General features: G+C 33.9%; 2 protein-coding genes across 4 annotated transcripts; one reads left to right on the forward strand and one right to left on the reverse strand.

Moving 5' to 3' along the window:
• Positions 1-2,670: 2,670 nt before the first annotated feature.
• On the forward strand, positions 2,671-9,193 carry LOC139868292 (CMP-sialic acid transporter 3-like). 2 transcript variants are annotated; one of them, XM_071856627.1, is made up of 16 exons: positions 2,671-2,872; positions 3,522-3,741; positions 4,190-4,306; positions 5,126-5,182; positions 6,021-6,098; positions 6,282-6,326; positions 6,460-6,519; positions 6,664-6,786; positions 6,942-7,019; positions 7,153-7,222; positions 7,431-7,538; positions 7,734-7,867; positions 7,954-8,030; positions 8,139-8,178; positions 8,275-8,336; positions 9,053-9,193. In XM_071856627.1, the coding sequence occupies exons 2-15, from the start codon at positions 3,574-3,576 to the stop codon at positions 8,323-8,325; spliced, it is 1,206 nt and encodes a 401-aa protein (XP_071712728.1). In that variant the 5' UTR covers positions 2,671-2,872; positions 3,522-3,573; the 3' UTR covers positions 8,326-8,336; positions 9,053-9,193. The 2 variants fall into 2 exon arrangements, with proteins under 2 accessions (XP_071712728.1, XP_071712723.1); XM_071856622.1 differs by lacking the exon at positions 9,053-9,193 and adding an exon at positions 8,764-9,046.
• Positions 9,194-10,554: 1,361 nt separating this feature from the next.
• Positions 10,555-16,725, reverse strand: LOC139868302 (F-box protein CPR1-like). Of its 2 annotated transcripts, XR_011765959.1 has the most exons (3): positions 16,150-16,725; positions 10,997-11,648; positions 10,555-10,723 (listed from the first exon to the last, which is right to left on the reverse strand). XR_011765959.1 is itself a non-coding variant. In XM_071856636.1 (2 exons), exons 1-2 carry the CDS (start codon positions 16,649-16,651, stop codon positions 11,047-11,049), a joined length of 1,104 nt encoding a protein of 367 aa, XP_071712737.1. In that variant the 5' UTR covers positions 16,652-16,725; the 3' UTR covers positions 10,555-11,046. The 2 variants fall into 2 exon arrangements, 1 of the variants encoding a protein (XP_071712737.1); XM_071856636.1 differs by having other exon boundaries at positions 10,555-11,648.
• Positions 16,726-26,785: the final 10,060 nt, after the last annotated feature.

Here is a 26,785-nt window from a genome sequence, read left to right on the forward strand (position 1 = left end):
AACATCATTCGATTCATATATATAAAACTATCTTATTCGAAGATTTGAACATGTAATCACTAGAACATAGTTTAGTTAATTCTAAACTTGCTCGCAAACAAAAGTTAATCCTTCTAACTTGACTTTTAAAATCAACTAGACACATGTTATATATCTTTATGATATGCTAACTTAATGATTTAAAACTTGGAAACACGAAGAACACCGTAAAATCGGATATACGCCGTCGAAGTAAAAAATTGAAGAATGAAAGTGTTTGTAGGTGTTTTTGGTCGTTGGTATATGGATTAGATATAAAGGATGTGTAAGTTTGTTTTCATCTAAATAATTCATGAATGATTTATAATATTTTTTGTAATTTTGTGAGATATTTCATGCTAGTTGCCAAATGATGGTTCCCACATGTTTAATGACTCACATGGGCTCCTAAGGAGCTGATGATTGAGTGTATATACCAATAGTATATACATCTTAGAAGCTGTGTATTGTACGAGTACGAATACTAGTGCATACGAGTAGAATTGTTGATGAAAATGAATGAGGATGTAATTGTAAGCATTTTTATTAAGTAGAAGTACTTTGATATATGTCATGGTCTTCCAAAAGTGTATTAATACATCTTAATACACTACATGTATATACATTTAACTGAGTCGTTAAGTCATCGTTAGTCGTTATATGTAAGTGTTGTTTCGAAACCTTTAAGTTAACGATCTTGTTAAATGTAATTGATCCATTGTTATTACACTTAAATGAGATGTTAAATTGTTATGTTAACATGTTAACATGGTGTATTAATATATCTTAATATCATATAAATATGTGTAAAATACTATTACAACGATAATCGTTACATATATGTATTGTTTCGAAATCCTTAAGTTAGTAGTCTCATCTTACTCGTGTAGTTCATTGTTAATACGCTTAATGATATATGTAATTATCATATCATGATGTGAAACATAGTGTATTAATATCTTAACATGATACATATGTATTTAGTAAGACGATATATCGTTTCGCGTTTCTTAATTCACTACTTTCATTTTATGTATAGAACTCATTGTTAATGTACTTGGTGAGATACTTACTCATCATAATATCATGTTAAATATATATATATATATATATATATATATATATATATATCTCTATATATATATATATATCATGTTGTTTTTACAAGTTTTAATGTTCGTGAATCGCCGGTCAACTTGGGTGGTCAATTGTCTACATGAAACTCATTTCAATAAATCAAGTCTTAACAAGTTTGATTGCTTAACATGTTGGAAATATTTAATCATGCAAATATAGTTTTCATTTAATATATAATCATGAAAAAGTTCGGGTCACTACAGTAATTACTATTTTTCTTGTCATAAAAGCATACATAGAACCTTTTATTGAGACGTGTATTTCGTATACATATATAACGTAATTAATGTCGTAAAAAAACACATATTTGAATTTGAATAATAATATAATAATAATAATTAATAATTAATGAGAGTGATTATTTTTTCGAAAAACATGAAATAAATAAATAAGTAGATTTAATTTAATTAGCCATTAATTAGATTAATGACATCAACTTAAGAACTTAAATTTTTCCTTTTTCTTTTTAATTTTTTCTTAACAAATGAATTAGCGTAATAATGACATCATCGTTATATGATTTTAATAAAAACTATAGATATAGATAGATTTGTTACAGTATATGTCATCTGCAACGGATTTGGAGTTGCGTCAAATCTTGGTGACATTATTCAACCTTTAACCTATAAATATATTAATAATGAAATTAAAATATACTCGTAACATGTATAAAATACAAGACGTCAGACGAAGATTTTACTAATAAAATTCATGTTTTATTTCTTTTAAAATTACTTATTAAAAAGAATAAGTTACAACTAGTGAAATGACCCGTGAAACCACGGGTTTGTTTAAACGAAACAGTTTAACGATATATTTTAGGTATTAAGTGAACGTAAATGCTAAAATCATTTAGTTTAATGATCTGTGGAACCACAGAGTCCGACTAAGAAACTAATCTGCTGAACATTGCATCAAACACCTAAAATGCATATTAAACAATTCACTTCCAATCATAATAGATAATATTGGTTGTCATTTTATTTAAAAGTATAAATTAAAATATAAATTTAAAATTGGTTTCCTTCTGCCTAGCTTTTATACCTTCTCGTACTTAATTCAAAATAATTAATTAAAATAATTCAAAATTATTTAATTTTAATAATTAAAATAATTATTAATAAGATTTAATAATAATAATAAATTAATAAAATTTAATTTTAATTTAAAATTATTTATATTAATGACATCATCCACCATGTCTAGATTTTTTTCTTTTGTTTTTTGAATTTTTTTTAACAAAAGAATTAGTCTAATAATGATATCATCATTATAGAATTTTAATAGAAATATATAGAAACTATAGATAGATGTCATTGAACTTTTCGTATCGTATCTTACAACAAAGCATCAACCTGCTGGTGTAGTTGTAGTAATTTTTAAGCAAATTATTTTATACTGTACATGTTACGCGTAAAATATTACTGTCCTATATACATATTTTATTTTATAAATTATAAATTAAAATATAAATAAGTAATTAAATTTTAGAAACACTATTCAATCCAACTCCTTCAATTCAAATCGGTTTCATTTGCAAAAACTCAAACTCTCCACCTCTTTGTTAAGCATATTCTTCGCATCACCACAATCATCGGAGTTCAGTTACGTAACATCTACGGTTTCATTTCACGCCGATTCCTTTCAACCGCCGTCACTTGCATTCCTGTCACCGGACTTTTCAGATATAATTACGTATAATAATAATATAATCGAGGTTAGTTTTGATTGATTTTAATTTAATTTTAGTTAAAGTTAATTGATTGTGTTAAGTAGGTCAATTTGTACAAGATCTGAGCTCGGATCAGCTGAATTGATCATTTGGTAATAGATAGTGTATAAGATCTGATTCAGTTGTGGTTTAATATAAACTAAACTTACTTTGTAATGTGATTTAGGGTATGTAAACACGTTTTTTTACACGAATATATACATAATGTCTATCGTCCATCCCTGGACTTGAACTCATGACCTCAAGATCACAGGCACCTTGATACCAGCTAGGCCAGTGACCCTTTGGTGTGATTTAGGGTATCTAGCTATTGAATTTAGGTTGTGGATAATAATTTAGGTTAATTGTTATTAATTGTGTTTAAAGTTACAGTAATTCCATTCAGTTCAAGTATCATGCTTCGAAACTTGATATTGTACATATGATTTTAATTCAATTAATTCCTAACGCAATGTAATTATAACCAGTTCCACATCACGGTTTAAATACAATAACAATACTTTCAGTACATACAATAGCAGTTTCTAAAGTATGATGATACAATAGATTTCGGGTGGTTCTAGATACATTTACAAACATTTAACAATATTAATCTGTAGATGCTTATTTTTTCGAATATGAAATATTGTTGCAGTTTTGATATTTAGAAGAAGGGGAAGTGAGTGAGGTAGGGAGGAGTTTGGATAATGAAACAAGGGATGATAGAATGCAGTGTCTGTCATTCCAAGTTGGTGAATCCGTCTACAAAAACATTCTCGAGGGCGTATGATCGGCACCGGAACAAGTATTCCAAAAAGCAACGGGCACTCAATGTTTTATTGGTCGTTGGTGATTGCATGTTAGTTGGCTTACAGGTGACTTTCTTTTGTAGGAGATTCTACTTATGATTACAATTTGTCATTTTGTGTTTTCCTTTTTCTTGAAGGCGTTACATTATGTTCGTGCGTTTTAGTTCCCTTTAAAAGAAACTTTTAGCATGTTTTTCAAGTGCGTCTTCTTTTTTTTTTTTTGCAATATTAATACATAGTTTCTTGGATTTTCTAACTGAAGTAACAAAAAGTTTGATCAAAACAACGCACTAAATTTGTTTTGTAAATCTAATTATAATGAGGATTTGTGTAGTGAAAAGTAACATGTCTTTGTTATCTGTTTATAGTACTTGGCTAGTTAACCCTTTTTGTAAGTAGAGCAGCCTTTTGAAATTCCACTAATATAATGGATACTATTATGTATAATAAATTGTGTACTGTGTTCATGATGCGTAAGTTATTACTGTCTCATTTCTTTCATTATTTTTTACAGCCAATTTTGGTATACATGTCCAAGGTTGATGGAAAATTCAATTTTAGCCCAATCAGTGTTAATTTTCTTACAGAAGTTGCAAAGGTTATCTTTGCACTTGTGATGCTTCTAATCCAGGTAGGTTTATTCCTTTTTTTTTTTTTTTTAAATTTAAATTTTCATTAATTAACTATGTTGTGCTTTATATTGATCGATTTTTTACTTGATTTATGTTAATAGGTGAGCCAAAAGTAAGTTTCTACCAAATTTAGTTAGTCTTTCATTTTTTTACTTACTGAAGATTAGACATGGCGCCAGACCTAAAGTTTCAAAAATGGTTCCATTGGGTTTACTTAAAGACCCAAATGGGTCCAAGCACATAATATAAAAAATTAGTTGAAGACCCAAATGGGTCCAATTACATAATAGAAAATTACTTGAAGACCCAAATGGGTTTACTTCAAAAGATTCGATTTTGACACGCGTTTTTCGAGGCGCGTTTTTTTGAGGCGCGTTTTCGTCGGGCGTTTTCGACCCTCGTTTCCGTCGCGCCTTTTTCGAGGCATGTTTTTGACCCGCGTTTTTCGACGCTCATTTACGACGCGCGTTTTCTACCAGCATTTTCTCGCGATTTTTTTGTTTGGAAGAGATACATTAAAAACTAAAAACAAGAAAATTTTTACTAGCCCGACTCCAACCGCTCGGGTCTTGACCCAACCGACCCGGTCCTTGACCCAACCGGACTCGGGTCTCGACCCAACCCGTTCGACCCATTCTGACCCACGACCCGTTTTGACCCGAACCCATTTGATCTTTGACCCAACACGACCCATCTCGACCCGTTTGCCAGGTATACTGAAGATATAGTGCTAAGTTTGGCTTGGTAGTTGCGATTTTCTTCTACGTTGTTATACTTATATGGTTCTACAAGTATCATAGTTATGTATTCATTTTCAGGCTAGAAATCAGAAGGTTGGGGAGAAACCACTTCTTTCTATTTCCTCTTTTGTACAGGTATTGCTGTCAAATTTTAGATCTTAGTCAATATAATATGGTTGTTAAGTTTCCACGAGCTACACTAGCAGAGCAAATTACTAATGTCTTGACTTCATATGCTTGGGGATACCTTATATATAACGTAGTTATGCTTATATTTGCTTGTCCTTATGTGCAATTTTTTTTTTTTGAAATTTTGTGAGTTGCTGTTCTTATTGGTCTGCAATGCTACCCTTTTAGTCGTTTGCGTTGAAGTAATGAAATGTGAGGCTAGACTTTTTTTTTTATCAGATATAAGTTAGTCGTTTGCGATCCGCTGGCAACTTATTTTTGTTTCATCCTCCTAACTTGCTAAATATTATTCAATAACATATATTTTTAGATTGACATAGCTAGCATCAACGAAAATCGTGTATAACTTTTTTGTATGAAAGCTAAGGCTGTTTGTTAGGTGCCCTTGACCGAATGGATATAGGTTGAGTACCGTCTGGGAGAAAGTTAGATTAGGATGGGTGTATGAGCTTGTTTAAAAAATAACTAGAGAGCTAAAGGGCATCTCAAGATTCACATTACTGATTCAGTGGTATGTTAGTTAAAAAGTTTATACTGCCACTCAGGATTGCAAATGTTACTAGAAGTGAATCACATATATTGATTAATAGACTTTTTAGATCACTGTTGATTTATCAGTCCAGAATTTGGTACTTGTAGTTATTGGTTCTGAAGATTGTTTTAGATGCTCTGTCTCTTTGTGTTGAAGCTCTTTCAAGCTTTAGATTCTATAGATGTACTAAGTGATATTTGATGGATCAGCAAGGTCTTGGTTTGATGTCTGCCTTTTTTTTTTTTTCTGCAGGCAGCTCGCAACAATGTGCTTCTCGCTGTTCCAGCATTACTTTATGCTATTAATAACTATCTAAAGTTCACCATGCAGGTACTTTTATGTAAAATCTATTATCATATACTCCGTAGTAGATATTTGTTAGAGAACATTGATATTCGTGTATCGGGTAGCTTGAAAATGAGGTAGTACAGTTCACTTGCAATTTCTAGAATGTTAACTTGGTGTATATATTTTGATATTTTGACTTGTTAATTTAATTTTTTGTTTGCACAGCTCTACTTCAATCCTGCAACTGTCAAGATGCTGAGCAATCTGAAGGTAAACATTTTCTCTCCTTTCCTCCATTGTTGCTTTGTGTTAACCAAATTAGCTTACTGAATTCATATGAATCATTAATTTATCAGTAATTTTTGCACACACTTAATCCCTAATATCAACTGAAAAATTGCAGGTCTTGGTAATTGCAGTTTTGTTGAAGATTGTTATGAAGCGTAGGTTTTCTATAATTCAGGTCTGTTACGACGCCTAGACGATTCTGTTCTTTTCTCTAAGCTTTTTTAGTTTTTTACTTTATGAATTCAAAAACCATAAAGAGTTCACTCATCTCTGAGTGTTAATTAGCAATCATTAACTATCAGTTTGTGTCTTAAATCAGTGGGAGGCTCTTGCTTTGTTGCTAATTGGAATTAGTATAAATCAAATGCGTTCTTTACCCGAGGGCTCTACTGCAATCGGACTTCCAATTGCAATGGCTGCGTATATCTATACGTTTATCTTTGTAAGTTGGTCTAGTATGTAGTTTTTACTCAATATCTAAGCATTCTAAAATGCATAATGCCTTTTCATGATGTAGTTTGTCACTCATTTTAGTTTTCACTAAAGTTTGTATCATTTAATTGATATGTGGAAATGAGGAATTAACTAATTTTATAGGTAACTGTTCCATCGATGGCATCAGTCTTCAATGAATATGCACTGAAGAGTCAATTCGAAACAAGCATATACATGCAGGTGAGTGTAGCAACCTTTTTTTACCTATAACTTATTGACAAAATATTACTGTATATAATAATAATGTTAGCTATAGGCCTATAGCAGTTATGACTAAAAATGGGAATGTACGTATGTTGATGTTGAATTGCAGAATCTGTTTTTGTATGGATATGGTGCAATTTTTAACTTCCTGGGGATCCTTGGAACTGTCATTTACAAAGGTACCAACTGACTTGGATATCTAACCTCTCAATTTGCATATTTATTGTGTTGGACTCAATAGAGTTGCATTAATACTTAATGTGTGAATAATGATAAATAAGTTATTGCATGTAGTGAAAAAGCTTACAACATTTTTTGTTGGATAAAAAAAAGCTTACAACTTTGTAGCAACTATATAATGAATTTAGGGATGATTATGTTTTTCAGGTCCTGAGAGCTTTGATATTTTACAAGGACATTCAAAAGCTACAATGCTTCTAATTATAAACAATGCAGCACAAGGAATTTTATCTTCCTTTTTCTTTAAATATGCCGGTAAGATTATACGCTAATGTAAGCATATATATTATTAGTAACTTCTAGATCCACTGCCCTCAAAAAAGATTCATCAGCAGTCGAGAGATGCTACATTGTGCTACCGTTTATCATAGTGTCTATTTTTTAGGTATGTTTTGTTGGTAATAATTTAAATATTTTTCTATTTTCTAAAGATTGGTTTGTGACATGCAGATACAATTTTGAAAAAGTACTCTTCGACAGTTGCCACGATCTTTACAGGGTTTGCATCTGCAGCTTTGTTTGGTCACACTCTGACCATCAATTTTATGTTAGGAATTTCTATTGTTTTCATCTCAATGCATCAGGTATATCAAAAATAGTATTATTCATTAAAAGTAAATTCACATTGTTATTTGATTTAATTTACACTTATCTATGATTCTTTTTCCAGTTCTTTTCGCCTCTTGCGAAAGTTAAAGAAGAAGAAAATGGAGTATTGGAGTTGGAACAAATTCAGAGCAATCACAGGTACTCAAGTGCTGGAATATGTTGGAATATCATTTTTTTTATTTATTATTTTTTTTTTTTTTTGAGCTTAAGGTTATTCACTTGCTTATTTTGTTCACCTATAAAAAGGGACCAATTCATTGATATAGCATCAGGGGCAAATGAGGAGGTACAAATATGTTCTTAGATTTTTGTTCTTGCATTTCATAAAAGACTGTTTTCTGTACTAAGACATGTTATCTTGTTATTCTTTCTACCTATTCAGGCTAGCCATCGTCTAGAAGCTGATGAAAGACGACCTCTTCTTCCTACTTAATTTACCACGGAGTAAGTTTCTAAAACTACAGTGAGTTTTTTAAATACTGAAAAGAGTTGACATTTTTGATCCCATTACTTATTAACGGGTCCATTTGGGTTATGGTTTGCCCTTAACAGGTCATGTTGGTGGGTCGGTAGCTGGTTAAAACACTTGTCTAAAATTAATAGTCTAGTAATGGATGTTTTGTTTGTCAAATATGATTATAGATGCTGTTATTAGTGTGATACTTTGAACTCGTTTGACCCATCTGACTGTATTCATGTAAGCTAATCAATAGAGATAAAATATAACCTGGGTTGACTTATTCAGAAGTAAATGGGTCAAATTTGCCACCTGTAGTTATTACTGCGTAGCACAGTAACAATTTGTTCCCAAATTACTTGAAGAAATTGACCATGAACTACTACCATATCTAAACGTGTGAAATTGTTGCAGGTTGCTTCTTAAACCCCTTTATGGTTTTGGGGTGATATTATTATGATCATTGTGGATATTCATGGATAAGTATACTCCGCTAACAACCAGCCAAACTACAATTTTAAATAGAGAAAAGCGATTTAGTTGTGTTTTTGGACTTCTATCATTATATCATTATATACATATTATTAAGAAGATACACAATTCGGCAATTTATTTCTATTGTTTACCTCAGCCCAATTCTCCATATGTTCAAATTTAGTTTCTTGTCATTATTGATTAGCAGTTTTTGTTTTTGTAAATCTAGGTCGAATTACAAGAATTTTTGCTGTGTTTTCTCCCATGTAATATGGCCATATGGGCATCATCAGGAACATGAATATGATCTTGGAGTCACTTTAGTTTACTGTTAAATATGCATACACGAATTCAGTTCATGATTGTATTATATTGAAGATCTCTCTTTTCATGATATAACCATTTTGGACTGCTGTCTTATCAAAAAGCCAAATTTTTGGACTAAATCATTCTGCAGATTTAGTTACAAGTGAACCCCCTTATTCTTTTCTTTAAACGGGTTGTTCATTCTCGAGTTAGGTATTAACAAGCTTAACATTGATATATACATGATAGTGTGATTACTGATGATTAGTATTATAAGACATAAGAACAAAGATATGATATTTCAAGTGTTAAATCGATGTTCAAGCATTATTGCTACTGAAATGTCATACAAAGATTATGTGCAAAGGACTAATAAGTGAAGTTGACCATACAGTTGCTAAAACAAGTAAATGAAAGAGGTTTCATTGTTAACTACAGCTAATATATTAGTCAGATGTAGGCCTACTTAACCAGAGTACTGCGTCACCATTTTTGACTCTTATCCTGGCCACCTCAACATGTACAACTGAGTAAATTTGTTGTGAAGATAACTCAAATCACTAGATCATCTTAATGATGCTTCATAGAACTGCTAATAAGCTTCATGTTCTTATCGTTTGGAAGATAATGATGATGATGAGGATATAGGATTTTCGATTCAAAACCTTTTCAAGGATGATTGCGTTGACAATCGTGGGTTAGCTCTTCGGAACCGGGACAACATATCAACATATTGACGAGATAGGCTTTTTTCAAGGGGTTAATGCTAAAAATAGGCTACAAACTTACACAAATGTACCGATGTCGCCCACAAACTCATTTCCGTCCTACTGTCGCCTACAAACTTTGAAAAAATGTACTAATATCAACATTTTGGCGTTTTGACCTGTTACGTACTATTTTTGACCTGTTTTTTTTTTTTTTTTTTTAGAATTAAGGTCCAATCCACGAACGACACGTGTCAATTTTGACCGGTTTAGGCGGTAGCAAGTCATTTTTGTTTACATTGGTACACTTTTTGAAAGTTTTTGTTTACATTGGAACACTTTTTGAAAGTTTGTAGGAGACAGTATGACGGAAATGAGTTTGTGGGCGACATTGGTACATTTGTGTAAGTTTGTAGCCTATTTTTGGCTTTAACCCTTTTTCAAGACCTTTAAGATCACGGTATTTTATCGCTCTTCTGCGGCGGTTTTGGTTGGAGATGAGAACGCTAACTTTTTGACCTACAAAATTGTTAATCGTAATGGTAAAAGGATCGATCGGGAGACTGTTGACATGAAGATGAAGAAGGCTATCCGTTAGGGTGGTATGCTTTGTTTTTTAATTTGTTAAGTGTTGTGTCGTTATCTTTTTTGTAGGTGTAACAAGAGTAGTTTTTTTGTTGCGATGTATGCATTTGATGCTTAGTGTGCTTGAACCGTTGAGTGTGTAACGGGTACAAACTTGGTTAACAAAAGGAAAATAGTTACTTGAACCCCTAATAAGTTACTGAAATCCATCGAACACAATACTCAAAGTAGAAAGGATACAAACATATATCACTACAAGCAGCACACATCAATAACCTTTTCATCTGAACCGCTTTCACAACCTGGAAAATTTCAATAAGGGAAATGAGTAGATACCATATACCATGTTAGAATTAACTCATTAACATTATTATAAAAAGCATATAATAGTTGCAATGAAACACATCAAATAAGATTTAACTCATTAACGGGTAATGACATGAACAGACACTACTATAGTACTACTAGAAGAGCGGATATCATCACATGAACAAACTGAATAAATGCAGATAACCAATGAATATGCATGATGCAACAAAAAGTGCATATCCTTATATATATTGAAATGGACTAACCTAAATTCATCAGCAAGTAGCAACTTGTATGGTGCCAATCATCATTGTGATCAGTGAAGAACTAAATCGGACTGGTTTAGTAGAAGTAGCGTTTCCGTGTAGGAGCATACATCAACTGAATTCACGAAATCATTTCCAAAAATCCTAAGATCACGGAAGTTTTTTGAGCAGGGTTCGAAAACTTGAAGTTCTGCAGAATCAATTTCCATTATAACTTCGCCATTCTTCCTAAATGCTAACACACTACTATCACTAGAACCATAGGGAGCCACAATATTGAACAGTTTTGTAAAAGATTCCGAAACACCATGACTCAGCATCCATACATCACAAAATGATTTACCAGCCTCACGATAACCTTTAATCACTACAAGAGAGTCCAATAGCTTAGAGACGTAAAAATTCCCAAAAGTACTTAGTAAACAATCCGGGAGTAATATATCTTCAGATTCTTCACTTGTCAAGTTAAATGAACGGATTATGTTACCAGATCCATCATGCATTTGAATATACTCAAAAGCATGCCAATAAATAACTCCATTTATAGATGTCTGATACCATGTGAACATAAGCGGTTTACAAGGTTTATCCATTGGAATACTTCTCCAAACCCCTGAGTTTACACTATAAACCTCAACTTCACAAGTGGAACCTGTTGGTGATTTTAGCATGATCCAACGTCATTTTAGTTGATTGGATTACTATGTTGAAAGTGTTTTCGAACCATTGATACGTTACACGAATTCGGAGAGTGTGGAGTACACGTTCGTAAAACGTGAGGTGGTTTGAGGTTTCCTTTGGACTTGGAAATAATGTTTGGAACTTAAGAAATGCGAATTGGACTTGAAAGAACGCGAAACGCGACTTGAAAGGCTAAACACACTTGAAAATGAGCTTAAACAAAATTTTGGTGTGCAGTAGCTTTAAGGCGCGGCGCGGCTCCTGGGCCCGCGGCGCGGCTTAAAGCATGATTTTCATGTCGAGACTTTATGCATATTTTGAAGTCTAGTCCTTTGTTAGCCCGCGGCGCGGCTTAACACTGAGTCGCTGAAAAGGTGCCTTTTCAACCCAAAAGGCACATTCGAACCCCAAACGTCTTGGGGTTGTTCCAGGGCATTTTAATTACGGTTTTTACATGTTTTTAGACCATTTTAAGTCTAAATACATGAATGTTAACTACCAAGTCACTAATGGGTGTGAACCAAAGGTTGTGACTTTTCAAGAAACCTTTTGACCCATTATATATACACCCTTTGTGTATTTGAAAAAGGTTCCAGAATTTTGATCCTTTTACACACTTTCAATTTCAAACAATTAGAAGATACATCTCTGCAATTGTTTGATTGTTATCTTTTAGCCAAGACGACAATCTTGTCTTTGTCTTATCCCAATCGAAACTTCGTGTAACCCGTGGCTAACAGGGTCGAAATATTCGATTAGGAAAGTGTTCACACGATTCAAAGATCAATCCGGAGTCATTACTGTTTCAGGCACGAAGGTTTTACAACCCCGTTTTTCTAACAATCTAATCGAATATTTGTGCATTCTATGTCTGAAGAAACGGTGATAGAAGATGATCCGCGAATTTTGTGTGAAGTTTGAAGGAATTGAATTGTGTTGATGTCAGAATTTTCATGGACTTATGGGACTCGATTTGGATGTGCATAAGGGATATGAGCATCAAGTTAATGGGTTGAAGTTTCATGTGATGGATCAACATGGTTGTTCAATCTTCATAACAAGTACACAATCTCTTATCCTTTACTATTATTTATGATTATGCACATAATGATAAAGATTAAATGCATGTTATATAAGTTAATATGAAATAAAATTAACTTATGGCTTAACATGGTAAACGTATCATTATGATGATTGTGTGCATGTTTGTTGAACATAAAATTACAATAATATCCTAATCTATTAGTGGTAAATTAACGGATGACTTTGGTTCATGAATGCTTTAATTCACATAATTAAAAAATTCATGAATGATTACAATTCTATTGAAAGTTGTGATTGTTAGTAGTCACAATGGTTTCAAAGAAAATGATACGTTTTGTCATTCAGTGAGATTAAATCTCATGATAAAATATTATTATTACAATAAATGGATGGATGTGTTGGTTCGTATTGATTAAAGCATGGTTCCTTAATCTGCAATTATATGACGTCATATTTATTGATTCAACATTTGTTTGAATTTAATATGAAACAATGCATCAGTTATATGACGGTTCTTGAAACCTTGTGCTTGGATAAGGATGTGAAATTTTTCAGTATGCATGTGTTTTGACTTTAATTTTCTTGAAATTATTCATGATTTGTTGCATGCTGGTTGCATGTGGTAACAACAAATTAATTGTCCAATGGTTCAAATGTAATTGGTACATTATTGGCAGTTATGGGGTTAAAAGTCACAACTATTGCATGTATTGTTTTAAATGAATCTGTGTACTTCCGGTATATAGTGGATTCATGCATCATCCTTGCATGCGGTCACATTAAATTAGAGATGTATGTATACTTGCAGATTATGAACAACACATAAGATTATGAATGAATATAAGGAGTGACAATAAAAGAAATTGTTTATATATTCTTTGAATATTGACATGAAAACCCTCTGTTATTAACAATTGTGATTGTTGGTAAGACAATGGATTAATTGATGACAATTGTTATGCTTATTTAATGGGTGGTAATAATCCGTTGGAAAAGTCACAAGACAATATTGTATTACTGTGAGGTGACAGATTTTGTTACGAACTCAAATGGCCATGAGAGACTTTATTCATTGGTGATTTATGTCCATAAAACATTTGATGGTTTATCAAATGATACAAGTTAGTGAAACTAATATGTTTAATATGGAGTGGGAGTAGATATTGCTTATTTGTTATGAATACCGTTATGCTATGAAAATTGGTGGTATGATGTATGTGATTACATCAAGTGATCAATTTAGCATGGTGTTGGAAAAGATCAAGCGATGTCTAGGGTAATATATTGTGATGTGACTTAAGTATTTTAATACTTGTAAAAGTCAACCATGGATTATGGTTTAGTTCGCAATGGTGATCCTAAGGCATATTAAATTATTGAGTTTACTATTGATCAAGAGGATGATAAATCTACAAGTTGTTGGATTTAACACTTGGTATAGATGAAGTATCTTGGATCAAAGTCTTGATGTTGAGATTATGGATATTATAAACTTGTTGTCATTACTTCTAGGTTTTAGAAGTGGATTGACTAGGGTATGTTTATAATTATAATCTCACGTCTAATGTAATGGTAATAATGTGTACACAAGGATAATGGGGATACATTATCAAGGGCGTATAAATTACAGGTTTACATTGATGACTTATGAAAAGTGGACATGTGCAAGGACTAATCAATCTATTGATTTGAGTACTCACAAGTTTATTATGGTAAAATAAGGAATTGGTAAATCCTTGGTTTAAAGGATTGCAGGAGAATGGAAATTGATTGAGGTCATAATGAATGAGATTAAAGTTCATGGTGATCCCGAGTATTGGGATGTCTTTGACTAAGGCATGTATTTTAACAAGTGAAAGTCTAGACACTTATGCCTTAGACAAATTGTGTTTCGTGAGGTTTATCACGAATGAAGTGATGTATGTGGATTTTGTTGGGTTACAACAAAGTTTGACTAAATCACTTGATAAAAGCATTAGCCGGATGCGCGCAAAAGTTGGCTAATGTTGTGGGATTGAAGTCCATTTAGATCTTCCATAGTGGGATACCCAATTCCCTTCTAGTACAACGCTAGGAGCTGAATTCAATGAGGAAAGCCTACTATCTGAAGATTGGAACACATTTGATATATGATCCCAAAGTATGTGTTCGGACCCGTGAGATAAAGGAGGTTGAAGTTTGATACTTCTTAATAGTTTTCTTGAAAAATTGCATCGCGGGAGCAAGATTAAAAGAAAACTACCTATGTGAACATGAGGTTAAGCCGCCTCAAGAAAGCTTGGGACTTAGCTTTTGATATGTTCATGAGAGGATTGGGACACAAGGCTTATAATAGTGTCGGGTTAATTGTAGAGAGTATGGAACTAATGTGTATATTATCGACAGGTTTTCAAATGAATTGATGGGTTCAAACGTTTAGAGCACCCTGATTTTTGAATTCTTGCACGTGTAATATACTATGTGTAAATTCAATCCATGGGACATTTACACTTATGCATTAGTTTCTAATTGTTGGTACTTTAGTAATCAAGGATCATACTAAAATGGGGGGAATTGTTGGTGATTTTAGCATGATCCAACGTCATTTTAGTTGATTGGATTACTATGTTGAAAGTGTTTTCGAACCATTGATACGTTACACGAATTCGGAGAGTGTGGAGTACACGTTCGTAAAACGTGAGGTGGTTTGAGGTTTCCTTTGGACTTGGAAATAATGTTTGGAACTTAAGAAATGCGAATTGGACTTGAAAGAACGCGAAACGCGACTTGAAAGGCTAAACACACTTGAAAATGAGCTTAAACAAAATTTTGGTGTGCAGTAGCTTTAAGGCGCGGCGCGGCTCCTGGGCCCGCGGCGCGGCTTAAAGCATGATTTTCATGTCGAGACTTTATGCATATTTTGAAGTCTAGTCCTTTGTTAGCCCGCGGCGCGGCTTAACACTGAGTCGCTGAAAAGGTGCCTTTTCAACCCAAAAGGCACATTCGAACCCCAAACGTCTTGGGGTTGTTCCAGGGCATTTTAATTGCGGTTTTTACATGTTTTTAGACCATTTTAAGTCTAAATACATGAATGTTAACTACCAAGTCACTAATGGGTGTGAACCAAAGGTTGTGACTTTTCAAGAAACCTTTTGACCCATTATATATACACCCTTTGTGTATTTGAAAAAGGTTCCAGAATTTTGATCCTTTTACACACTTTCAATTTCAAACAATTAGAAGATACATCTCTGCAATTGTTTGATTGTTATCTTTTAGCCAAGATGACAATCTTGTCTTTGTCTTATCCCAATCGAAACTTCGTGTAACCCGTGGCTAACAGGGTCGAAATATTCGATTAGGAAAGTGTTCACACGATTCAAAGATCAATCCGGAGTCATTACTGTTTCAGGCACGAAGGTTTTACAACCCCGTTTTTCTAACAGAACCTTCGGTGATTTTGACGAGCTTAATGTCACTAGTGTTGGGACAAACCCCAAAACCAACAACCATAATTCTGTTATCCAAATTAGGAATATCAATACGAACTGATTTCCGGATCGAAGGATTCCATAACACAACCATCCTCCGTCTAGTATTGTCTTGATCTCGATGTGAACCGCAAAAACACACTATTCCGTGAGATGAACCGAGGACTAACACATTACTAAGTAGGTTAAGAGATTCAGGAGCAGTAATGGATGATTTCATTTGGGGGAAACTGTCATCATCATTATCAACGACTGAAATAAATTTTGGTCCAGATTTAACTGCGTACCGTACAAGTAGATGATTCGGCTGATTGTGTCGTACGCTGTGATCCGCAATAAACTTCGAGCTATCGATCAGTGCTTTCCATGGTTTTGAAACAGATCTGAACTGAATCAATGATTTGATTGGAAGTTTTCTTATTATCTCCGTCTGGATTTCGAATGGTACGACTTCAGACATTTAGATTTTTAATTTTGATTGTTAGGGTTTGAAATGAAATTAGGGTTTTATCAAAATGAAAATGGGAAAATCACGAGTTCATATTTATGCGGTATGTATTGTGTAAGCTAAACGATTAAACGGTGTAAATGAATATCTAAGTTGGGCTACCGAAATGACCCATGGCGTTAGTTGAGCCCAAAGACCAAGACCCGTTGGACCCATATACAAGACCCCTTAGACCCGTTTCTATTATTGGACTTTATGAATTAAGACCCAATGGACCTTTTTATTTTTATTTGTCTAAGACCCATATGGTAGCTAGAGGAACCCATATGGGTCTTATAAAAAGTTTGGATTTACTTTGCAAGGCATATCAATATACAAGACCCGTTGGACCCATATACAAAACCCGTTGAACCCGTCTCTATATATTGGACTTTATGAAGTTAGACTCAATGGACCAATTTCTTTTTATTTGTCTAAGACCCATATGGTTCTTAGAGAAACTCATTTGGGTCTAATGAAGAGTTAAAGGTTTACTTTGCCAGGCCTACCATATCAATATTCAATCCATTTAGTTTTTGTTCATATATATTCATATACATTTAATTTTAGTCTCTCTCTCCATATCCATATAGTGGATTAGGCGGGTTAATAGATATCTATTGGATACTCATATTCAAAAATTGTATTAATATTTCCTAATATGTGATAAACAGACTATTAAACATAGACTATAATAATTTAAATGTGTAACTTGTATGTTCATTTTATTAAATATACATGTTTAGTTGTAATATATCATAGTTAAATAATTATATGGTTGCTAGAAAAATGTACGTGCAATGGTAAATGCATTTGTAATAGTAAATGTGTTGGAATATATCTATATTTATGTACTTCGAATGATAATGGATATATTCATGAATGTAAATTTTCATCCGTATTCATATCTATTTAGGTTCATCCATATCCGTATTTATAATCATTTAAATTATTCATATCCATCAAGGAGTGGGTGAGTCGGATGGATATCCGCTGGATCGGGTGTCCATTGTCATTCCTAATGTCAATACTTAGAGTAGTTGATTTGTTTGTGTGTTGAATTGTTGATTAGGTAAGTGGGTATTTGGTTGTAAGTTAAAGTTTTTTTTTTTTTTTTAATTACTATAATCGTATAATAGTATTTTCACATACTTAAACGTAAATTAATATTAAATTTAGGGAAATATTTTGCTTGAAAATTATGGGATGAATTTCAGCGCTTGGATCAATAGAATCTGTAAGCAACTAGAGGGGAGTGAATAGTTACTTAATACGTTTTTCAAACTTTTTCGATTGGTCAACAAACTTTGATCAACTTTGATCAACCAATTCAACTCAAACTTGATGTGTGTAGTGTGTATGTTCAAATGATAAGTAAAGTAAAGTAAAGAACATAGACACAAGGATTTATAGTGGTTCGGATGGATGTTAACTAATTCACTCTAATCCACTCCCTTATTCACTAATCGGGATTTTGCTTCACTAAGCCATTTTCTCCAAACCTGGTGGAGATCCGTTTTACAAGTCTTGCTCTTCTTTGTAGACAACAAACCTAATCCTTCTATCCCGTCGAAAGATTACCTCTAACTTAGATCAACTTGTCTTCACCTTGGACAAGTATTAACCCCCAATGAGATTAATCAACTTTCTAGATCTCTTTAAAGAAGATGATAGCTAAGCTAGCTTATGCTTCTACTTACAAAGTACAAGACTTCACACTATTAGTGATGATAATCCTAAAACAATTCTAAGGACACTTATCACACTAAGTAAACTCACAAGATAAGTAATTTGTATAGTAAGCTTACAACCAATTCTATATCTATAAGATCATAGAATCTTCTCTTACTTGATCACATTTGTGTTGTAGTTAAGAGCTTTGTGATCTCTGGAATATTGCCTTTAAAGTGTGCAAGAGGGTCAAGTCAAAATGTTCTTCAAAGCTTGCTATTTATAGTGTAATTTAAAAAAAAAAGTCGTTGCTGGGTGGTCCATGTCACGGTCGACCGTGGTTCGATCGTGCGTGCTTCAGTACAAATAATGTAGCCGTTGTATAGCCGTTTGACTCAGATTCAAGCCACATATTTTGGACTCTTTACTCCATTTAATATCTGCAAAAGATACCCAACATTACAAGTAATATATGCATTAATTGTTCATAATCTTGGTTCCATTACCTTGAAAGTGACAAGGCATACTTAAAGAGGCAAACCCAACATTCTTGGATGAGTGTCTCGATAGTTATTTGAGGCAATTTCAGATTTGTCATAATTGTTTGGTTGTATTCAACACGCATGGTTCAATTCTAATGGCTACTCAACATGTCATTAACTTTCTAGTTCCAATTATTCATTAATCATATCATATTTCATCTTTTAAGCTTAAGCATAGATCAATTGGGTGTAGTTATGATGTCTTGCTAAGTTAAACATGCTAATCATAATAAGCATGTTGAGATATCATGTAATTCAATGTAAAACCAAGTTTAGACATATTGCTAGTCATAAGCATATTTCAAGTTACAATTTAATATGTGTGTTGGTAATCTTTACATAACATTATACTAAAATAGGTTATGACTATTAAATTATGAACCTTGTAACACTTAATACATTTGGAGTGAACTAGTCATGCAATTTCTAGTCTTACAACTTATAACATGTAGCAACATATAGCAAGAACAATACCATGTTATTAATCATAAGCAAATCAATGAGTACTAAACATATTAACAAGTAGCATGTAATCAAGTAATACTCATGTTAGTCATGGCAATAGTTAATTCATATTCTAGGATCAATCATATAGATATTGCACACCAATTCATTTGAAGCTTTCACAAGCTTACTTGTAATGTAACACATTACATGATTAATGTATAAGTATACATTAATGTCCAACACATGTACAAGGAAGGAGCAACTCTTAGTTGGGACTTGGTGACCATCCTAATTGTATCTAGATATGTTTTAAGATATGTCTAGATGTATATTAAGATCATAAGTCATTGCTAGTTATATCATAACTCTCAAGTGTTTAACTTGCAACTAAGACTTAAGTGTCACTAGCTTATCATTTGGTGAGATTAGTGTTCTAGTGACTAAGGCTCTTATGTGTTGTTACTTGTTGATTATCCTAAGTATGTTAAGATATGTTTTAGGACTCACAAGTTATTTTATAACACTTATGTGTTATGCTTAATCTTGGCTAAATTGTCATTAAGGTGTCATTAAGCGTGATTAACCGAGATTAGCATTGTTACGACCAAAATTCTTTTGGGAATGGAAATGGCATATATTCTAAGCATGTTGGAAGAGGTTTTGTGAATTATAGATACCCGCAAGTGGTTAAACTCAAAGTGGTTGAAATTGGTAACAAACAGATCTGCGGTCGCACCATGGTTGACCGTGGAGTCGACCATGCACCATTGTTTTCATAAAACTGTGTTGCAGTTTACACGGTCAAGCCTGCGGTCCACCGCTCGCCAAACCGTGTAACTTTTTGAGTTTTTTTTTATTTTAACTTTCATTTGGTTTGGTCATTTGCAAGATCAAGTATGGATTAGTGAACTTGCATGTTTTATGTTAAGATGTCAAACAATGTTTTCAAAAGCTATCATGCTAATGAAGTATGTTTATAAACATCTAAATGATAATATTCCAGAAGATTAAGGTCTTAAATAATTTATAGTTCATGCGGGGTCATTTAGAGTGCATACGAAATCAGTTTCGGAGCAATACAAGTTACCATTATTCGTTTAATCATACCGAGAGCTATACATAGCCATTTAACATGATTCTTAAGTCTAACTTGAGTGATTTTTAACAAGAAATCCAATGGTTAGCAATTCAATAACTAATTCATAAAGAATAAACACCAAAAAAATTCGTATTGCATGCAAAACCCTAGCAAAAACTTCAATCAATCATAACTAGCACATCTGGTAACGAAATCATGCAATTCCAAAGCCTAAATTTATTAATTTTTCGAGAGGATTCCAAATATATACTTTATTTTTACATATAGAAAAGTCATAATTCCATAAACATGGCAAAACAATTCGGTTTTCAAGCAAATCATAAGAATCGAACAATTTAACCACTAATTACACATGTAATCGCAATTAATTGAGCACTAGACCCTTGTATACTAAATAATTGATCAAAATCAGATCTAAGAAGATTAAGGTAGTGATTTTATACCTCTAGCAACAAATCAATTTATATTAGCGTGTCGAGAACGATTAAAGCAATCACTTTCGTGTTGAAGGTTTAAGCAAATAATCAAAATTGATAGTGTTTGTGTGGTGTTGATGAATGATGATGAGAGGAGGAGGGAGGAGCTGAAATTTTCGTGATTTAGGGTTAGGAGGGAGTGAATGGGTGTATTTTTCCAATTAGGGGTTTTAAGGGTTAGCTTTAGGGCTCTAATCAAGGTCAAATGGACACTAGGAGAAGTAATAGCCCAACATAGATCAAAGAAGGCCCCCTTCTTGTGGATTTCAGCCTAGGGGCTGGATAAAGGCTCATTGGGCTTTATTTTGTCTAGGTAGTTCAAGTATTGTGCAATCCATCGAGTGTCGGTAATCGAAAGCGCAAATCGAATCGATAATCGTTAATTTCTCGCGTTTTTAATCTATAAAAATTCCAATAAATTTAAAGTGTCTTAAAAACATAATAATTATATATTATAATTATTAAAAGTGAATTACATTATGTTTTGCCTTGCTAATCCGCTAAGTGTGGTCAGTTTCTAGTTGCCGTTAATCGTACCGAGTTCCCGAAACGTTAACCGATCGTTAAAACGCATCCCACAAGTTTAATTCATTAATTATATAATAAATTAAATATTTTTTCTTAAAGTTAATAATTATTAAATATAATTATTTTATTAAAAATCGAGCATTTCGTAGTCTCATGGGACCTTTGTTGCAGTTTTCAAAATCGTATCGTTTTCTTAGTATTTCAAAACATGAAATAGGTTTTCTGGCTAATATAATCATATATTAAATATAGTAGTTCATCATGAACTCAAATATGCATTTAATTCGATTAAATACACAAAATTCAAGCAAGTTCCGTTAAATAACTTAACGGGCAGTTAACGAAGCTTAACAGGAATAGCATGGTTGTTACATTACCCCCCCCCCCCCCCAGTTAATGAAATTTCATCCTGAAATTTAGTGCACGTCAGCTGGAGTTGTTTCGTCAGGAAACAGTTGAGGATACTTTTGTTTCATCTGGCCTTAACGTTCCCACGTGAATTCTGGTCCTCTGCATGCGTTCCTCCGAACTTCAACAATCGGTATATTGCTCTACTTTAAACGTTTGACCTCACGGTCCATGGTTTTAACAGGTTCCTTCATGAAATGATGTTTACTAACAACTTGTATCTCTACCAAAGGAATTATCAGACTCTCGTATGACAAGCACTTCTTCAAGTCTGACACTTGAAACATATCATTAATCTCGCTAGAGCTTTGGGTTAAACTAGAGCAGTTGTATGGCTAAGGAGCTTTGGGTTAAACTAGAGCAGTTGTACGGCTAAGGAGCTTTGGGTTAAACTAGAGCAGTTGTACCGTGGCATGGGCATCTCAAATCGGTTGTATCTTAAAGAACAATTTCATACTTTGATGAAGGTAAAGCTTTGAGGTTGATATTATCTTTGTTATCATCCTATGAACACATGAAACCTATTCTAATGTACGGGAAAAGAAACATTGAAGTTTGAAGATGTTACTAGCAAGCTACTATCCGAGGAGAAAAGATTGGAAGATAATGGGGTCTCGTCATCAGAAAGTACGATACTATTGTGTTTGGATAGGAGGAAGAGAAACTCTAGAAAGAATCTGGTATGCTGGAGGTGTCATAACCCGTCCTTAACCGTAAGAACGTGTTAGATAACGTATGATTTCATTGCGAGGTATTGACCTCTATATGCGACATTTTTAAAAGAAAAACTGCATATATTATACATTACAAACCATGATTCTTATTTTTGATACAAGCTTTGGACGAAATAAAGATGATTATCGTTTAGCGATAATCTTCGACTTACAAACTTTACAAATGATGATAACAACACGATTTCTAGCATATTTTACAACACAAGTTCTTGGATATGCAGTTTTATTTTTGACACAAATATGCATACTCAAGATCTTGTTCAAATTCAACATGTTGCAGCGGAAGCTTCTAATTATCACCTGAGAATAGACATGCTTAAAACGTCAACATAAAGTTGGTGAGATATAGGTTTAATGCCGGCAGCAATATATATATATAGACCACAAGATTTCATATATAAACGTTTTAATAAAAATATTCTAAGTGGTTAAGCACTTGGTAACCATACTTAACATTTAATCACGTCGCATATTCCCTTTATTATGAAATCTTACTACACCGTACCAAGTGTAGTCACAAAACGAAGTACTGTGCAACCGTTGAATACTGGTCGTCCAGTCCGGTTGGGGTTGTCAGGCCCGATAGATCTATCAACAGGATTCGCGTTTACAATACCGCTGTAAATAACAGTTACCAAGCTACAGGGAAGTATGCCAGTGGTACAACTCAACGTAGAATATATTTTTCAGTTACTTGTGTCCATAACGTAAAACATAAAATACATGTATTCTCATCCCGAAATATGTAACGACCCGACCAAAACCGTTATTGACGGCATCGTTAACTTAGGTCCCGTTGCGTGGTCGTAGTCCCTATATGAGACTCGTTTGACCAAAATTATATCGCGTTCATTTGAAAGGTACAAAGTTTAGTTTAACAAACGGATCGACAACAAGTTTAAGTTTACAAAAGTAGTAAAGTACAAATGAAATATCTTGCGACATAATTAGTTTAAAATCACAGTTGCTATAAATAGCGTAAGTATGTAAACAATATGTTTGAATCCAAAGGTGCTATCACTAGCGTATGCATGTATGTATGCTTGACTCCAAGCAAGAAATCAGAGTGTATGCATGTATGCTTGACCCCAAGCAAGTATGAATGTACGCGGAAGCATGTATCAAATAGCCATGTATGAACCTGAGAAACTTATAGAAAACTGTCAACGAAAAACGTTGGTGAAATCATAGGTGTATTAGTAAATGTTATATTTTGAACCATAAGATTTAGTATTTCCATAAATTGATCATCCAAAAGTTGCATTCCAAAAGTTGGTTCGCGAGCACCCAATTATCAATGCTTAACATTTCCTTCCATAGAACCCCATCACTTAGTGTTAGAACATACACTGTTTCACGAAAATATATTCCATTCGTAAACGGTAGCGAACCGTTTGAATGAGGGTTTGTCAAACCCATATGGATCCATACAACATAAGTTCTCGCTTACACCCGGCAAGTGTAACTAATGATAATCGAATTGAGGATTTTTGTTCTAAACTCGCTGTAGAATGTTTGTTTCCTTGTACTTGTGTTCAAAGTAATAAAGTATGTAGTATAAAACTGTATATGTTTCTCATCCCATAATTTAAAAGTATAAAAGTTGTTGAAAGATGGGACTATGATCTCACCTCGAGTGCACGAGTATAAAAGTACTTCACAAAGTAACGTATGCATGAAAGTTGCTTAGCCTTGACCTAAACAAGTAAGTTGTATCAATTAACCGGTTACGACACAAGGTCGGGTGAAATGTGTTCAATTAGTCCTATGGCTCGTTACGACTCGATTAGTATAGCATGTGAATCATGTTGTCAAGTTTCATGCAAGAATCACGTATAAAAGCATGTTAGAACATTTGCATAAAAGTTTGGTTAAGTTTGACTAAAAGTCAAACTTGGTCAAAGTCAAAGTCAACGGGGTCGGGTCGGGTATCCGACAATTTTCCCCTGATGAGAAATCATATATGAACACAATAGCCAATTTTCATGTTAATCGGGGTTACGGTTAAGCGAGAAACATTTTGAGAACATTTAAAAACACAAGAGCCTGGCCTGGGGGTTTTGCGCGGCGCGCAATGGGTTGCGCGGCGCGCACCCAAGTGTAAAACCAGGTCAGAACTTGACTAAAAGGGCCATTCATCCGGGTTTTTGGATTCGCGCGGCGCGCGGTGGTATGCGCGGCGCGCATACCTGGGAAAAATGCTGTTTGCAGAAAATAGACTAAGTCTCGAACCAAAACACAATTTAACACATTTCATCCACCGAAAACATTTAAAATGCATACCATATATCGTTGGAAAGGTAATTTGACAAGGAAAACAACTAAGCACATTTCATCAAGCAATTCATCACTAACAACAACCAAAAACCGCATTAAACGTTCATAATCAAGGTTTCAAGTTCATCAAATGCATTTTGAGTTCCGGGAATCCAATTTACACATATGATATGCCGTTTTGAAGGTAATGAAGCATACATTACCACTAAACACTAACAATTACCATTTAATGGCATTTAAGCATCAAAAAGTTCATGTCAAGAACTATCAAACCCTAGTCAAACATCACAAAATCATTAATCGGGTTTTTGAAGTTTTCTAAATCAACCTATACATCAAAACGAAGCTAGTGATACTAGTAACACAATTAAAACATGAACTTTAACAATCTAACAACATTAACTCATCCAAAATCAAGGATTAAGCAAACCCATTTCAAAAACTCAAACTAGTTACTCAAAACAACAAATCGAGCAAGTAAATCATATATTCATGCTAGACACGAGCCATAGACACTAACTAACGCCATTTCAAATCAAAAACACGAATTTAGAGAAATCTAGAGTTTTAGAAATGTTACCCAAACGAGATGAAGTTGGTATCAAATTGTAGAGGATGAAGAGAGGATCACGAATATGTAATTTGTTTTGAAGTTTGCTTCCCGATCCGGATTTAGATGATGAATGTTTGAATTGGGTGTTTGTGTGTGTGTTCTTGCTAGAGAGAAAGAGAGAGATGGAGGTGATTGAATGGTGAGGAAGGTGGGGAGGTGGTGACTAGTTGCCCCAATTTGGCCAAGTGACGAGATTGGTCCCTCAAGTTTCAAAGCGGGTGCGGTAATTAACCATACGAATATTTTAAAACGCTCGAGTAAACGGGTGATGTCAAAATTAAATAGCGGGAATATAATGAACGTTACTCACGGAAACTATTAATTTAAATATGAAAGATTATGTTTTAAAAAAAAAGACGGTGTTAAAATTAAATTTAACGGAAAAACGCGGGATGTTACATTATCCACGCCTCAAAAGAAATTTCGTCCCGAAATTTAGTTGGAAGTAGTAGTTGTTGAATCTTACTCGAGATCTTGCGTTGTAAATTCTACGAATAAGTGAAGGTACGTCCTTGAGCATTTCAACGAACTTGAAGGTCGGGGTCGTATGTTGTTTTAAGGTTTGGCTTCACGATTCATGGTTTCAACCGGTCCTCCTAGGAAGTGAGGGTTATCGTCGATAGTGAGTTCATCAAAGGAGATAACAAGTTCTCGTTTCGCAAAACACGTCTTTAAGTTGATTCATCGAATGTAGGATAAACGGAGACTCAAAATGAGTCGGAAAATCTAAACGGCTAGCAACGGGTCCAAAACACCCCAAGAATTTAAAGGATCGAAATATAGCGGATTTAGCTTCCTACGTTTCCCGAAACGGATTGCACCTTTCCAAGGTGCGACTCTTAACGTGACGCGGTTTCCCACGTGGAATTTGAAATGTTTACGTCTAAATCGGCGTAGCTCATTTGGCGACAACGAGTCGTGTTGGGTCTTTCTTGGATATGGATAAGTTTTCTCGGTCGCTCATGCATAATCCCGGTCCCGGTGAATTGGTCATCGTTTACTTGGTTCGACAAAAGGAGAATGACGTTTCCGGTCACATGTGGTTTCAAAAGGAGTGATGTTAAAAATCGAATGAAAATCATTGTAGTACGAGGATTCGGTTAAAGGAAAATACTTTTCTCAAGTAAATTTGAAGTTGGTAATACAAATTCGTATTATGGTTTTCAAGACCTAAATCGTATGTTTGTTCGGTCCGTCGGGTTGTGGATGGTACGCGGTACTCATGTCTAAACGCGGTCCCGAGACTTTTTGTAAGGTACTCCAAAATCTAGAAGTGAAACGAGGATCTCGATCTGAAACGGGGTACATTTCC

The sequence above is a fragment of the Rutidosis leptorrhynchoides genome, chromosome 1, assembly GCF_046630445.1.
Source record: "Rutidosis leptorrhynchoides isolate AG116_Rl617_1_P2 chromosome 1, CSIRO_AGI_Rlap_v1, whole genome shotgun sequence".
NCBI lineage: Eukaryota > Viridiplantae > Streptophyta > Magnoliopsida > Asterales > Asteraceae > Rutidosis > Rutidosis leptorrhynchoides.